Raw genomic sequence first — 16,996 nt, forward strand, 5'->3', positions numbered from 1 at the left:
TGATGCTGTAAACATTTATGCCTTTTTAGTCTGAGTTCTGCAATCTTTAACTGGCCACACCAGTTTTTGCTCGGCAGAAGCAGTGTGTTAGGTTGTCACTGATATAGGAGGGATGGGGCGAGGGATGATATCGCCACCAAAAATACCCAGGCTTTTTCACAGTTTCCACCTTTGGAGCAAACTTACTTCCTAGTTTTTGGCTATTGCTGTGTACACGTGGGTGTTCAAAGCTCAATGCATATAATCTGATAATGCTACGCTCTTATGAGCTGAGAATACTGTTCAGTTGTCTTCCTACCCTTGATGGATGAGCGCTGCTTGTTTTCAGTGTGAAATGCATATGCTGTTTTCCAACATAATTAAGAATTACAAGCTAGAAATTGAAAATTGGTACTGGAAATAGAGTTAGTATTATTAACATTAGTCATGTCTGTCTTTGTTTTGGACTACAATCAGCTTGGAAAGACAGCATTCAGAATCTAAGTGTTTAAAGCTGCTTCCTAAAGTTCACGAAAAGATGAAGGCTAATGGTGGCAAGCTTTTGCCAGTATTGTAGGAGCTGGAAAACAGTGGGTAGAGCACAGGCTTAGAGCAAGTGGCTGCCCTTACAGGAGTTGTGCTTGGAAGGCTGGGCTGAAAATGGCCATCCCTTCACATTGGGTAGTCTACAAAAACAGAGCAGCACAGTCTTTGCTACTAAAAACAATGAGTTAACATCTCCCACACTGATAATACCTAAAGTAATTGCTGCTGCTTCACATCCTTTTCCTCATATTCCTCACGGGGTGAAATTGAGATGTCAGGGTAGGAGTGCTGATGAGTTGAATCTTCATTGTGGAAGGTGACTGGTATTATTTGAACCAAAAATGGATTTGAAAGCATCACCACAAAGGTTTATGGCCTTTGAATTGAAAGAGGGATGCCTTGTCAGTTTGTGATGTTCTCTGAATGGAACCCTCAAGTGTCCTTCAACTTCATCGGATATTGATGATCTCGGGAATTTTTTCTGACCTTTCCCAAAGAACTGGAGTAAATTACCAATGCTTTGATCTTTTGTTCTTGTCACAGGATTATTTTTTTTTTGACTGAAAAATTGATTGTTGTTTTCAAATAATAACAGTTGTCACTTTTGTTTCTTAGTGGTTTGGCAGTAGACAATTACAGGATCATTGCGCAAGCTGATGGTTCTTTTTCTGCAGGATGAAGATTAGAAATTGGACAAAAGGAGATCCATCTGCACTGTTCTTTGGGTGCTGTAGGGAAGCATCAGCTCTCCTGTGTCAGAAGGAGCTTTTAGAGAACATCTCTAGTCAACAACTCTAGTTTTTGAGTCTTCAGCTGATGGCTTTGGGGAAAGGGAAACGGCTGTGATTTAACTGGCACAAAGGGCAGTGATATGGGACTTCTAGGTGTTACTGTCATTAAAATCTCAATCGGTGCATAAGAATTGCACAGCAGTGTATTAAAAATGAGTTTGAGAGAGAGATGATCTATATTTCATCCTAATGTGAACTTTTAATAAACCATTAATATTTTTTAGATGCTGCCTGTGTCAAAGATTGGCCATTTCTAGCAGTTCAGATTAAATGTTTTTGCCAAAACTCTGAAGCTGGAAATGCTGAGCAGTCTGTAACCTTTTTCTTCTTCTCCTTATATGAATAATAGATTCCTCAGATGCTTTTTTTTGAGAAACAGAGTGTTTTTACAAATGCAATGTCACAAATTGCATTTAAACATCTAAAAGTCTAGAATCAATGTTTTTTTAAATAAGTTCTGTTACAGACTTTCTATTGACATTTGCACAGTGTATGCAAGTGGTATGGCCTGTAACATGAGGTCAAAAACTGTTTTTCTTTTATAGATATACTGAATTACAACGCCTTGGGGTGGGTGAAACTTGCTGTTTCACATCTTGGATCGGATATATATATATGTATAAGACATCTTGGCTTCAAATAGGTCCAAGTTTTTATTCTTCCATAAAATCTGAGCTGCTTGTAGGAGCGGCTTTTATGACTTAGGGGAAACAAGCTAGAGTTGGGTTTGTGGAAGGAATCATGCTGCCTTTGTGGTGAGTTATCTTTGTTCCTTAAGGGTGTTCTGCTTGCATCTGACCAAGTCATGAGGTGTTTAGAAGTTGTATTCTGCCCATACTCAGAAGGTTATAAGGGTTTGATGTCAGCTTTCAGGAAGTACCCAACTCTAATGCTCCCAGATGTTGAGGTGAATATGTAATATTCACCAACTGAATAGCTACTTGGCTGTGCACATTTTCTGCGTAAGCTTACACAGTGATGATGTCCAGCCCTGCCCTCGTATCTAGCTCCTTGTTTGCTCTCTGAATGACTGTTTTGTTTGCCTTCTGGCAAGCTGGTTCACTTTCATGCTGTATTTCAAGGCAAGTTGTATGTCTGCAGGTGGTTGTGCAGCTCAGGGCACAGCTCTTGCTAGTTGAGGCCAAGTGAAGGTGGGATAGAGAAAAAGGCTGAATGTTAAATTTTGGCTTTGTTCACATCAAGCACTGTGGTGCATCAGGAGTGTATCTGTAGGGTGATGTTGCTACTGAAGACCCATCACTGATGCTATGATGATTTTAGGAGATTCTGCTTCTGCTGAGTTCTAGTCACAGACTAAATGTCCCATTTCCTTTGGAACATATCTTCTGGTTCAGTTCAGGTTAAAGTAAAATATGCATATATCTGATTTGTGTGGACACTGCTGTACCATGCATGCTAAGGCATCATTAAGTGAGGATGCTTGGAGGCTGCTTCAGCAGCCCACCTGTCTTGCCCCACGGCATGGTGTAGATGCTGGAATTGGAAGCAAGCAGGATGGGCCTGGTTGATATTTGATAAACCTAGTTTCTCTTTACCTCCTATAGGACCGGCAGGGGATTAATCTTATTTCCATGTGAAATGAGTTGATACTTTTGATAGCTGGAATGACAGGAATCTGTTCTTTGGGCTGAAGCAATAACTGGTAATTGCAAACAGGTAAGCGTTGGGTTTGTCCTAGAAATGCTGTGTTTTGTTTCTTTTTAAAATGTAAGGAATCAGATATCCTAAGTGTTTTCTAAGTGAATACTTAGCCTGTGATAGTGTATGTTTAAACATCAGGAGAAGCCTCAGATGAGGATTATCTATCTGACTGTGATACAGCCCTGCAATGATCACAACTTCTCTTCCATGTGTTCTCCTTTCCTCATTCAGAATACGGGTCTTCCTGCTTTGCTATTTTTCACATCTGTGTCTGGAGAAATAACGTAATAAAAATGTCATCATGATGACTTTAGGTTTTGCTTGCATTCTAAGCTACTTTGGGCCTTATTTATAGGAATGCTGAATATTCATAAGAGCAGCTGAAGCTGTATTTTTCAAAGCACAGCTCCAATTGAAGTGCTGTTGAAAGTACTGACTGAAAAACCAGGCACTGTGTGCTGGAAATTAGGCAGCTGAAATTAGTGGTCATTTAGTTTACACTTTGGACTTTCATTATCTTGTATATTCTTCCCATGCTGTGGTCAGATCTGCATAAACATGCATGTGGGGAGATGTATGGTTTTCTATTTGGTGTAGATGCAGATGGTAAGTATTTAATGGCTTGGAGGATACAGGCAAGAACTGGGCAACTGTCCATGTGCTGAATGAAGCAGAAATCCAGCTGGGGAGAACAGAGGAGCGTTACCAGGAGGAGGTGTATGTAAAGGCTAAATGGGAGATGCATGGTTTTTAACTCTTAACTTATGTGTATTTTGCTTTTGTCAATATGTATTTAAAGCTTTAGGGGGCATCTGGTATAATACAAGGCTGTAAAAACCATTAGTGCTTTCTAATCCATGTTTCTGTGCCTTGTGAGGCAAAAGCTAGGGGTGGATGGGTAGGGTTAGGGGATGGCCCTGAGGTGCTATGTGAATGTTGTGGTGGTGTCTTTTGTGCATCGCAGCGTGCATCCATCTGTGCCTTCTTGGGAAGAGCAGTTTAAAAGCACTCCATGCTAACTGGAGTCACTTGTGAGGAAGGATTTCAGAGCAGGCTCGTGTTGCTTGGGTCATTTGCTTGTGAGTTTCAAAGACCAGCACTGTAAACTCACATCCTTAGAGATTTTTGCAATACTTTGTGTCGGTTGGGATTTTTCCATGTCCCTAAACCTGAGTCGTGAAGGGTTTGCTGTTCAGTTTGTCCACTCCTTGTCTTGTAGAGACAGTGGTACAGCTTGGAGATGCCGAGTGCTTCTCCCCTTGCCATGTCAACCATAGGAGCCAGACCTTGTTGGCCTTTCTCCCCCTTGCTTGCCACTTTGCTTTCAGAGGTAACCTCTTCTCTCACTCCGCATCCCAGTCTGTCTGGAGAGTGAGTTCCTGGGGTTGCAAACAGATGACTGCTCTGTAGTGCGCGCAATGCGATTCCATAAGGAATATTCAAAACATGTGTCAGTACCGACTTCATAGTTAATTACTTGGGCTTTATTTTTATTTTTTATTTTTTAATCTTCCCCTGTTTGTTTGATCCGTTTGTTTCTTCCAGTGGTCCATTAAATCCAACTGTTTTGTATGGAACTTCTCCACTAAATCCAGAGACTCACCCCGACTTACAAGTCTCGTTCTTTTTCATTTGCATCAGTGTGTATAATGGAGAGAAACCAGGTCAAGTTATGCCCTGAAAGAATATCTCTTCATTCATTTAGGATTTTTCAGATACTGTTAAAAGCATAATGTAAATGTGGGAGTAAGCAAATGGATGGCCAAGTGTAAGTGACAGTTGAGTTTAGGGAACCTGCTTCTGTTCAGAAGAGCAGCGCTGTGCCCAAAGCTGCTTTCCCTGCTAGCACTTAATGCCTGTGTAACTCGCTGGTGCAGAAGAGCTTGGAGTAGTACAGTAGAAGGAGAATTATTCCTTGCAAATGGGAAACCTATGGATGGTTAAGAAGCTGAGTTCTGTAGTTAGTGGTTGCATGTTGTCCCAGGTTCCGCTCACGTAATTAAGTAAAAAAAAATATATGTAAATAATAAAAAATAAAAATAAAAACCAAGCCCAATATCTTCACATTACCGAGAAGCATAAATGTGTCCATGATTGAGAGAAGAGTGGTTTGTTGTAAAGAACTTTTGATATGTGCCCAGATTGCCTCTTCAGCTTCAGAGAATCTTTTCTATGTGTCTAACTGGTGGGAGCCCTGCTTTGTGCTCGGTGGAGGGAGCTCTTGGGAGAAGCTCTGAGGACAACGTGCAGTGAGAAGAGCTGTGGGAGAGCCCAAAGTCCTGCAAGTTTCAAACTGTTTAGAGTTTGTCAGCTACTTTTAATACACAAGTGTGAGAATTGATTTATTTTTTTTCTCTTCTATGCAGGTCAACTTCGTAGTGTGCCAACTGTTTGCCTTGCTTGCGGCTATTTGGTTTCGAACGTACCTTCATTCAAGCAAAACTAGCCCATTTATAAGACATGTTGTTGCAACCCTCTTGGGCCTTTATCTTGCACTTTTTTGTTTTGGATGGTAAGTTGCACTTAATTTCACTTTTAAAGGATTCATAAATTTTTCATGCCTTGTTTGCAGGGAGCGATGCTTTCGTGTGAAGGACATTACCTGTGTTGTTTAGCTGCTGCAAATGTACAGCAAGTGCCTTAAATTTTCTGAAGTGCAGAAGTTTTGAAAGTTCTTCCATTTGTGAAAGTTCTTCCATTCCCTTCTTGTGGCTTTGGGAGGATGTAGCAAGTGCAGCTTAAATGTGCTTGGAAGGTGTTCTCTTGGGACACTGCGCAGATGTGGTGAGAGCATTTCTCCTCAACATTGTCTGCATGCACTAATTCTCCAGGCCCTCTTCTGAATCTTGAATATCATATGACTTGTTACAGAAAGGGTGACCAGAACTGCAGAGTTGATGTTGTTCCCAGTAGTATCAAGCCCCTGAAAAAGAGCTGTCCTTTGTTTGAGTGTTTGGGGTACATTTGTATATGTTTCTTTTTGTTTTATAGGAGTTCTGTTTAAACAATTAAATTTTCTCTGATTGCTGCTTTCCCATCTTGATCTTCTCAGAGCATACCAAGACAGAATGGAAGTAGGGCTAATAAAGGGAATGGAAGTAGGGCTAATAAAGGGAATGGAAGTAGGGCTAATAAAGGGAATGGAAGTAGGGCTAATAAAGGGAATGCATTTAGTTGAGTGATTTTTCTTTTTCTTCTTCAAAGTTATGAAATGGCTCTCATCTTCCCAAGCTGAATTAAGAGCCAGTTCAGTTCAGTGCACTGTAAGCAAACTGCTTTTTCAATTTTAAGTATATAGGGGGCTTAGATTTACACTGACTCTGGGTGCAGATGGGAAGATGCGTACAGCATGTGCACACTGTGTCTGTGCACAGCGTGTATAAATAAATCTCACATTCCAAACCACAGATTTGGTCTCTACTTTGACATGTTACTGAGGCTGTCCAACATTATTTGATAAGTATTACTTCTAAATTTAGGAAACATCAAGCTTTTACTCTTTAGATTTACTTATGCTATTTACTTATATATGTAATTGTGTAAATCCCATGTATTTATTCAACTTTTGGCCCTGGTATTTTGCTTTGAGCAATCTGCTGTCAAAGATATAAGGTCCTAGCTGCAAACAAGAATGACACAGCAGACGTGTGTGGTTTTGGTGAGAGCTGTGTAAGCTTTAGAAGCACATTCTGTATCTTTGGAAGCAGAAATCATTAAGTGTAGCTTGTAATGACAAGTGTAACCAATATTCCTATCTCAGTGTTGTAGCTGGGAGACTTGAGAAAGAAAACCTCCACTCCCAGCAGATTTGAAGAAAGACTTGTGGAAGCTTCTTTCTCATTGGCAGTACATCTGAAAAAAGTCATTGCAGAGAAATTGTGTTCCATGGTAGAAATCCAGGTTCTTCTTGTTTGCTCTGGATCATACTTACCACGATTATTTTAGCAACAGATTTCTCTTTTACTAAACATTTTTTTTTTTTTAATAATTAAGGAACAAAAAGCTTTTTAAAAAGCAGAAAATTTAAAATGCACAGAATATTCTTTCTTTAAGAGACTGATAATTCAGTTGCACTTGTCCCAACCTTTTCCTATCGCTTAAGTGTATTTTCTGCAAGTCTGTTTTTAAGGTTTTACTTCTTCTTGGTTTTGTTTTGCTCGTGCAATGCTTTGTTACACTTGTGATGGCGATGTGGAATAAAAGGGATCACTCCCTGGGGATAATGTCCAATAGCACCGAAGGCCTAGAATGCCACTTGTTTATAACTGAATTACTCCATATAGTATTTAGATGCATCTCATATGATTGATCTCATGTTCAAAAAATTAAATTGCTGCTGTTAATGAGACTTGTCCTGAAAGAAATATTTTCAGGGACTGCAATCTTGACACACTATCCATGTCAATCGGAGCTTCTTCAGGCTTTATTGTAATGTATCCCTCCATCTGTTCAAAAAGCAACCTTCCCGACGTGATGTTTTTCATTTCACTAATACTGCCTTTGTTATGTATTGTTGCTTATATGTGGTTGATCTGAAAAGAAAAAGTGAATATATATTTTAATGGGCATTTGTATGTGATAAATGTGCATTTGAATTTTAGGTAGTCATAACTTAAACGAGGGTAGCTGTTAAAGGAGCATGGCAGACAGTACTGATAGGAGCTTCCATTGAATGTTATTTTTCAATGTCAATCAATGTCCAAGTGAATTTGTTTCTGTGGGTTCATCACATTTAGACTTTTTGCAGGTCTCTTGTCCAGTAGCTTTTAAGGCATCTCCTAGTGAATGAATGAAGAGTGAAATTACACAGTTGCTGACAAGCAGAAAAAAGAAAAAAAGCAGATTGGGAGAACAGAACAGGAGCTGCTCTGAGGCTGCTTTTCATGGGGAAAAATCCCAAGCTAGATCAGTGTATCACTTGAGTACATGTCAATGTTACTGAGGCACTAAGAGCATAAAACTGAAAGTGAATCAAGTTTGGTTGAGGACTGAATGCTTTTCCCCATCTCTAGTTGGCTACTGACCACCTGGGGCAAGGAGGCTGCTGTACTTAGTGCTGGGGAAAGGAAATCTTCCTTTATGCTGATACCGTGCTTACTAAAATATGGTTGACCTTATCGGAGATCTGTTGTTTCAGACAGGCGAAGTGACAGATATCGGAACTGAGCCACAAAACGTTCATGTTATTTACTCATGACATAATGCCAGATGAAAGTATTTGAAGGCCTGTTATTTGTACCTTAAGATTATCAACATTTTTATGTTCTTGTTTATTAGCTGGAGAGTTCTAGTTAAGTCTATAGTCTTTGCTCATTATTACTGTCTGTGCTATTCTAAACGGGGAAGCTGTTGGGAGGAGTGAGGGCTGCTGCAAACCTAAATAGAACGCATTTTAATTTTCCAGTAAAAATGATGGAGTTAGAATTTGAGAAACCTCTTCAGGTCAACATTAAGTAAATAAATAATGTGGCTTATTGTCATTAATGAAAATGCCTTGAGTGATTATTTTTTTTTCCTCCTAGGTATGCCTTACATTTTGTTATACAAAGTGGAATTTCCTACTATCTCATGATCATAATAGGAGTGGAAAACATGCACAAGTAAGTTTTTATTCTAAAGCTTAATAATAGAAAAATTAAAGAATGCTACTGTTGTGCTTCCTTGTAGCTGTGCATTTATGCTGCTTCTAGTTGCAGTGGCATGCCCAGATCCTTCAATATCTCATTTCTGCTAACTCTGATTTTTTTTCCAGGAGAGAAAATGGTTTATATGGCATTTTTGCCTCCTTTTTTGAATATCTGAAGCTTGTTATAATTGACAATATCCCCACTGAGACTGGGGATAATAGCATTCTCAGCATTCTGATTATTTTTTTTTTTTGCCATTACTTAATAATGTTAGGTTTCTCAGAAATATAGGATAGCGATATAAATGTATTCTGATAACATCTGTTGCTACTAGAAGGAAGATGTCTGTCTGAAGAGATATGTCAGTCTGTGAGATGTATATTAAGGTACTGTTTGCCATGCTCTCTTTCTTTTGTAAGAAAGCACAGAGCGACTGCTGTCTTAGACAAAAATACCATCATAAAATTAAATATGTAGGGCATTATTTTAGGTTTGCTTGAGCACACAATTAGCTTAACAGTATCTGAAGCCATGCAGAACATAGCTTGTTTTCCTTTTTAAAATCATTCTTGAAACCAGGAAGCACATGTCTCTTATTACTGTATGTGTGTTTTAATATTGCACTAGCCTAGAGATCAGAACCAAATTAGGTTCCCACAGTGTTAATTCCTGCATAAATGCTTAGCAAAACAGCAGATCTGTGCTTGAACAGGTTTCTGACGTGAATGAAGCTGTCAGGAAAGATGCTGGTAAAAGAATCAAAAAGGAGAATTGCTTTACACAGGAAGCCAGGGTGACTTTCATGATCCTGTTTGTTATAATACACTCTGCTCCTTTATACTGCTACTGAATAGAATTTTATTCTGCCTCTAGACGTGAACTGTGTTAGGCTCTTGTTTTCAGGGTTGTCTGCAAAGGCTGACCTAATCAAACTACTACAGATGTGAGAACTTTGGTTGGATTGGCAGTTTGCTCCCTAATGGTTGCTTTGGTAAGAAGTTGTTTTAAAACAACTGGTTCATCCTGATTTCTCTTGAGAAATGCAAAGGGGAGGCACTGCATTGGTATACCTGGGTCTTCATCATAACAAACCCTGTAGAAATCTAGTGGTTATTTACTTCACTGGCAGTGAGGCAGGTGAGAATTCATGCATTTTATGTTCCTGTGTTGGAGCTTGCAAACTGACAAGCTCTGGGTTCTCCTGGCTCATACTAGCTGGTGTAACTCTGAGGCCTCATTTGTTGAAATGACTGCTGTGCTATGTGCAACTGTGTGTGTGTGTGTGTTCTGTTAGGCACAGTTGCTCCTCACCTAGAATGGTAGAACTCAGATTTGACTGCTGGGCTTATGTTGCTGTATCATGGTATGAATTAGGATACCACTGAATGAAACTAGAAAGCTGTTCTTTCAATGAAGGAAAAAAGTGTAACATGTAACAGATGCTCATACTTTAAAGCTGATTAGAAAAAAAAAAAGCCTTATTAATGAAGCAATATTTTTATTTCAAGTAAGTATTCAATGAGTTTGTTTTACTAGCTGTATTTTAGTACTATTTAAGGACTTTGATTCAAGTGAAAGGGATAATGCTTGTGCTGCATAGCTATGCAAAATAGTGTGAAGGCTGCAACGAACAGTAAGTTTAGAAAATGCACTTGTGGTATAAGGTTGGTGCGAGTATTAAATGTCTTTAAAGATGGTTGTTGAAACTCAACCTGAAATAGAGTTAGTCTGGTGTCTAGTAGTTCTTGTAAGTCAGTTCATAGTTGCTCCTTTCAGGTCATTTCTGCTGATACAGCAGTATGAATAGAAAACCTAAGCATCTGGCAGCCTGGAAGCACAGTAGTTCTGCTGCTAGCTGTTCTCTGGCAGCAGTAGAAAATACAGCTGTAGCTTCCTATATTCAAAAACCATATTGAGGTTTTTACTGCTGAATAAATAAGGAATAAGAGCAGGGCCAGAAAGCAAGCAAGAGTGCTGGACTGTGGACAGTACCTGTTTGGTGCAGTTTTGGCTTCCACCAGCCAACGCTAGGGGTAATGCTTGGATGCTGTCTGGGAAGCTCCAAGAGCCATTCTAAGAGGTGACAGAAAGACTTGTAGAAGGTCATCTCTTTCAGTTGTTACCATGCCCTGGGAGGAGTAGAGTCTCTTGGTGTCTCTAGATGTCAGTACCTTTTACAGAAGGACTACCCCCTGTAGTCCTGATTTTCTGCTGTGAAAACACTACTTTTCAGATGGCACCCTGTTTTTCCAGCCCTGAGGCCAGGCGGTATGGCCCTGCCCATGCCCTGCTGGTAGTTGTGTGTATATACAGCTATTCAGAGTACTTCTGGATGTCTGCATTGTTTCGTGATCTATTTCATTGGTGGTAGAAGAGCCCACTTCCTGGCAGTCCCAGTTAAGAGGTTACCTGCACTGTTCATATGCTGCTTAAATTCAGATACCACAGAACACCAAATACTTATATATGATGGAAATATGGATTCAAGTGATTTTGGATGGAAAATCACTTGCATATTATGCAAAATATTCTTCTGTGATAATCACAATGTGACTCAGGTGGGCAGGAACCTCTGGATCCATCCAGCACAGCCCTTGCTGGAGCAGGATGCCCAGCACCACATCACAGCAGCTTTGGAAACCTCCAAGGAGGAGACCATGCAGCCTCTGGGCAACCTGTGCCAGGGCTGTACCCAGCTTACATCCAAATTCATTCACTGAAGTTGTTTTTCTCTTCTCCTGCCTGTCATCCTGCAGATGAGTTTATGAATTGGGAAAATGGTTATCCCTGTCATTCTTTGTAACACTACCTCATTCTCTCCAGCCCCTCTAAAATTTGTTTTGACAAATTAAGAAACAAGTGACGTTTTTAGACTGTTTATCAATTCAGCTGCTATATGCTGGGCAGGCTGACAGCCTTACCATTTGAAGCAAGGAGCAAGTTTTGCTGAACTTCTGTGTTCTGTAGAACAGACTTTCAGGTCTGGTACTGATGGTCTTCCAGACCTCTGTCATTTTCTTCATGTACTTCCTTGAAGTCTTGCTGTTTTGCCGAGTTTCTGCCTTTGTGATCTTCCTAGAGTATCTGAACTCTCTGCAGCTATTGCTTTTAAATGTTAGTCTTGGCAATGTACACTGTGTTAAAGATGAAAGCCTTACTTCAGTAATGGGAGAGGGAGAGATGTGGAAGTAAAACTCCATGCAAAAAGAAAAAATGGATGTGCCAAGAAGGAAGCAAATCTTACCTTTGTATTTTACAACTTTCAGGAAAAAAAGTTGATTACTAAAAGGGCGGTTACCTGAGATGTGGATTTAACTAAAAGCAGCAGCAGGGTTTTTTTAGACCTAAGTCTTGTTTCAATGGTGGTATTTAAATGAATAGTGGAGTGGTGAGCAGCGTTTCCTGAGAAGAATGTGAGTTTGTCACCGAGGTTGCATATTTGTGGTGCTTTTGTGGCTCAGTGGTAAAAATGAAAGATATGTTAAACAAGTTCTCAACTGCAATACGTTTGTGTTTGATAACTGATATGGTGCTATTTTATTTTTCCTTAGAAATCCTCCTGTATCCTTTTGTGTTTTTTTGGGTTTTTTTTGGAACCACTGCTTTCCTTAAGAGACAAAACCCCAAATGGCAGAGTTTTTCCTTGGAGCAGTTGGCTACTGTTGGCTAGTAGCTATGTAAGCAAATCGTGCACAGGTGACTTACTGACAAGCTTTTTAAGGCTTCCAGGCAACTTTCTCTTTTGACATAATTGTTCATTTTATGGTTGGTAAATAATGTCCCTCTGCCTGTGTGGAAAGGAAAGTCAATTCCAGGGCTCGCAGTTGCTTCACTGAATCAGTAGTTTTCTCAGTGACTTCACTGATAAGGCTCAAATTCCAGCTGTGACAGCATAGAAAGTAAATCTGCTCATTTAAAATCAGTCCTTTTGAACCTCATGAATCTGCTAATATTAAGACAAGCAATAGCGTACTACTGTGTCTAGTGTTACCAAGCAGTAGGTGTGCTATTGGTATCTAATATGTTCTGCCTTATGCTTTAGGTTATAGGATGATCGTTGTATTGTTCCAGAAGTCCAGAATTGAACTACAATAATTTATGAGGTTATTTCTGGATTAAGGGGTGTGTGTGTGGGGGAAATCACTTAGCTATTTTCTGGCACATTGAAGTTGTAAAAAGAAAGCCGCTAAAGGACTAATAGAACTGGAATAACTATTAGACTATTAGAGGTAAATATTTAATGAGCTTGGAGAACTCACAGAACTGATTTTTTTTGATGGATTCTCATAATTTTGTCATGTTTCAAGCATCTTCCTGATTATTACATGGACTACTTTCTTGCGTCTTTTATGAAATAACTTCCTTGCCTATCAAAATTAGGTACTTTCTCTTTGGGACTGTGTTTCATCAATGGAAATGTGGTGGCTGCTCATTTGGATGACTTTTTGTCCTTTTTAAAGGATTTAATATTTTTCTCCTCTTATCAGTTAATGAGGCTGTGGTGGCTTCTGTTCCTATGTTTCATCATGTTTCATCTGACTTCAGTAGGTTAAGTGTCTGCCAAATACCACATAGAAGTTGATCAAGTACTTGCTGCTAGCATTTTGAACTCCTAATATTTTGGTAAAGTTTCAATTTATAAACATTGTGGTGAAGGGATTACCAGTACAGTCCATAATCACCAGAGGAAGGCAAGCAAGTAAGCTTAACAATAAGGACTTGAAAAGATTCAGCTTCTTAACCTGGAAGCTACATGGAGAAAAGCCAGCAGGGTCTTTTTAAAGGTTCTTCACTTCAAGTGTTTATTTTTTAATCTACTTCAACAAAATGTTCATCTGAATTAATTTGCTCAGCATGTTAATTGAGGCATTTCATTAAACACCTGACTGACAAGTTCTGCTGCATGTCACGATTAGCTGATCGACACGTTGGACTTACGGTTACCCTGCAACTTAATTTGCTATCAGAATTGTTACCTATTTTTGAAAGTGATGGTTTCAGTGAAATCCAAAATGGATCGAGAAAATTACTGTCACACTCATCCTGTGAGTGAGAGGGGAGATTTATTGTAAATGTCTTTCTTGTATCTTCAGAAATAAGAGAATTTATAAGCTTAAGTGATTTTTTTTTTTTTTGAGAGTGGTTTTTGGGCTGTTTTTATTTCTTTTTGAGCTTTCATCTCTTCCAAGGGCCCTTAATCGAGACAAATGTAGGGCTTTTTGTTCCTGCCTCCTTTTGATTTGATCACAAGTGCTGTAAAGTCTATGAAGAACATATGTGATGTGGATAAAGGAGAATTTTTTTTATCTCCAAAAGAGGATCTGATGCAGCATCTAAAGTTAGTCATCAAATATGCAGACTGAAACAACAATATCTAATATCTGTTAAGAAATGCTATCACATTCTGGTGATAATTTTTAGCGAAGCTAGGGTTGGAAGCCTGCCGCTCTAATTACATTCCTTAGAAGACACAAGGGCATCCAGAGAACTGTAAGTAAGCTATCAGCCATCACTTCTCAGTTATAAATTTGTAATTTATTCATGGAACTTGAATGAAAAAAGCCTGCTACATGGGTAGCTGCCAAAGGGCAGTGCCCATAGTGTGGAGAATACCTCATTCCAGATTTGAAGCATTAGCAGCCGCAAATTGTTCTGCGTGCACCAAAAAGTTCTATGTTTCTGTTCCTGCAGTTAGTGCAAGTAAGATAAACTTATGTGAAATAAATAAACCAGTTGAGAGCTGAAAAATCAAGAGTGTGTTCTTATCATCCAGCCAAGGATAAATTGAAGATGAGAGAAGATCTCAACTCCAACTTCTGCAGCCTTAAGTATCAAGGTGCCTTATCCAACATATGCTAAAGGCAAAACAAACCAAAAAAAACCAAGCAAATGAAAAAACACACAAAAATAAACAAAAACCTGTCAATAGTCCATAATTACAAAATGTATATTTGATTTAAGAGCAATTTAAAAGTTATTTTTTCATAGAAGAGAATCAAATATATCCTAAACAATATTAGCTCCTACTGCATACATTGCAATTTCATTTTCACCTATTAGGAACAACTGTCAGGCCCAATGGGTGGCTGTATTTGGGAGAATGTATTAATAGTTAAGAACAAATAATAGTCATTCTTCTGTTCAGAAGTGATATGTCTTGTCCCAAAGAGAAGGGATTATACTCTGTAAGAAAAGATCAGTGGCCATTAGATGTAACTGTCTCAGCATAAGCAATGCCATAGGTAAAATACATAATGCAAATCTTAAGGAATGGATTTGCAGTACTTGAGTGGAGCTTAAAAGGAGGGGGTGGTGGTGGTGGTGACTTTTTCACATGATCTGATAGTGATAGGATATGGGGGAAATGGCTTTAAACTAAGAGAGGGGAGATCTACGTTAGATGTTAGGATGCCATTTTTCACTCGGAGGGCAGTGAGGCCCCAGCACTGCTGCCCAGAGAGGAGATAAAAATGTGGTGTGGTTTTTAGAAAGTATTACAGAAAATGAGTTAATGGCACTGAATGCAAGATTCCTGATTTGCTTTTAGCTGGTCTCTTGTTTGCAGTCAGAAGTACTAAAATGCTTCCATGCAGAAGCATGCTAACCGAGAGGTGAAGCGTATGTTTCTGAATAGCAAAATATATGGTCTTGCTGCTTGATTGTCTTCCTAATTGTATGAAGTCTTTGAGACTTTGCTTGTATAATGTCAGATTAATTTGTTTGCTGAAAAGAAATTAGTGTTTGCTTCTGCAACAATGTAGCTTAACTCTGAGCACCCTAAAAAGGTAAATCAGTTAAAATAGAACTATTGCAGATAGCTGAAGGGTATGATTTGAAGTAAGTTCCCTATTTTTGTCAGTTCTAACATCTTTGAGACATCTTTGTCCTTAAGTGCTGAATACATCTTCTTTATGTGGTTAAATTGGATGTCCTGTGTGAAGAGATGTCATAACCATGCACATGAGAGCTCTGCACAGCTTGTATTCCTGCATCTTGCTGGCTCTACCTTGGTTAATATGCAGGGTAAGAATGAGGATGGGGCATATCCTATAGTTCTTTGAAGTTTACTAGTTGCCTCCCTCATGTTTTCTCTTCTGCTTCAAATTACTCATTGAAGCAACGAAAACCTAAAAAGTAATGTACTGTGATTTTAGAAGCAAACAAAACAGATTCAAATAACAACAAAAAGCCAACAAAAAGCCAACGAAAGCAACAACAGCAACAAACCCCTCTCCCCTTCCTCCCCCAACACTATCCCCATTTACTTTTGTGGAGCTTGAAAATGATGGCTAGTACTACTAGGAGTCCTGTTTGTTTCTATAGTGGTCTTGGTTGCTTTTATTTACCTTAGCAATTTCTTCTGTGTTTCCTTTATTCTGATGCTTACCTACAGATGAAAATTCTGTACTCCAAGGAGTGTGAATGAAAACAACGGGCAGCGATTCCCTGTGTGCTGAAGATCTGGCCATTCCAAAAATAGCCATGTAAATAGATGGCTGCCTTCAGTGACTTGATAAGTGAACACTTGTTGAAGTAAATAGCTGTGAAGGAATTTCCTAGGAATCCTTGTGAAGTTCTTTTAAAAGCATTTGTTTTAAATAGTTCCTACAAGCTCATCCACTTCAATAACTTCCTGTAACTCTCCTGGCCGTGTTTTGATAGGACTTAATGAGTTGCTTAAAACAATAAAGGAGTAACAACTTGATTTAATATCCTTCTTAAAGCTGGGATGTTTGAATAGAAAGGCCCTTTACCGATCCTATTTTTGTAGTGACGGAAGTGGAGTGAAGATTGGAACTGGCATTTTGTTACCATTTAAAATGCGTGTAAATTTTGTCTTATTTTTAAACAATGAAACGTTCATTTATTTATTCTTCCTTGATGTGTATACGTGGGGAGGAAGAAGGAAAGACAAAAAAAAATCACATAGTCTGAAGCTTTGCAAAGCTTGGTGCAATGTTTGTTGCTGAGCAACAGAAGAAAATACACTATTTCTCAAGTTTTGTAGCTGTTTTGCATTCAGGCCTCCAATTGCACTGATAATAGAGAGATGTACTAAAGTTTCATTGCAACTACAACAAATTCTGGTTCTATACTTTGCCTTTCCAAGGAGAAAAGTTTAAATTAGTGCATTTTACATTTTCCCACCTTCTTATTTACTCCTGAATTTGGCTGCTGATGTCCTTCAAGGAAAGGAGTTCTCAGAGCAGGCATGATGATGATGATGATGATGTTGCTGGGATATAAAACCTCCATCATTCCACTGGACAAAACTTGGGCAAAAACATTTCTGGATTTTGATTTTGAGAAGTAGTTATGGATTGAGCATTGAAGTTTGATTGAAAGAGTTCTCTTAAACATTGGACATTAGGAAGTATTACTTCTCGGAAA

General features: G+C 39.0%; 1 protein-coding gene across 1 annotated transcript in view; it reads left to right on the forward strand.

Annotated features, from left to right (window-relative positions):
* Positions 1-16,996, forward strand: part of MBOAT2 (membrane bound glycerophospholipid O-acyltransferase 2) — an 86,695-nt gene that overhangs the window by 8,902 nt on the left and 60,797 nt on the right. The window contains exons 2-3 of the mRNA XM_072332342.1: positions 5,345-5,490; positions 8,501-8,578. Of these exons, the coding sequence (XP_072188443.1) occupies positions 5,345-5,490; positions 8,501-8,578 (224 nt within the window). The remainder of the gene's footprint in view (positions 1-5,344; positions 5,491-8,500; positions 8,579-16,996) is intronic.

This window comes from Excalfactoria chinensis, chromosome 3 (genome assembly GCF_039878825.1).
Source record: "Excalfactoria chinensis isolate bCotChi1 chromosome 3, bCotChi1.hap2, whole genome shotgun sequence".
NCBI classification, from domain to species: Eukaryota; Metazoa; Chordata; class Aves; order Galliformes; family Phasianidae; genus Excalfactoria; species Excalfactoria chinensis.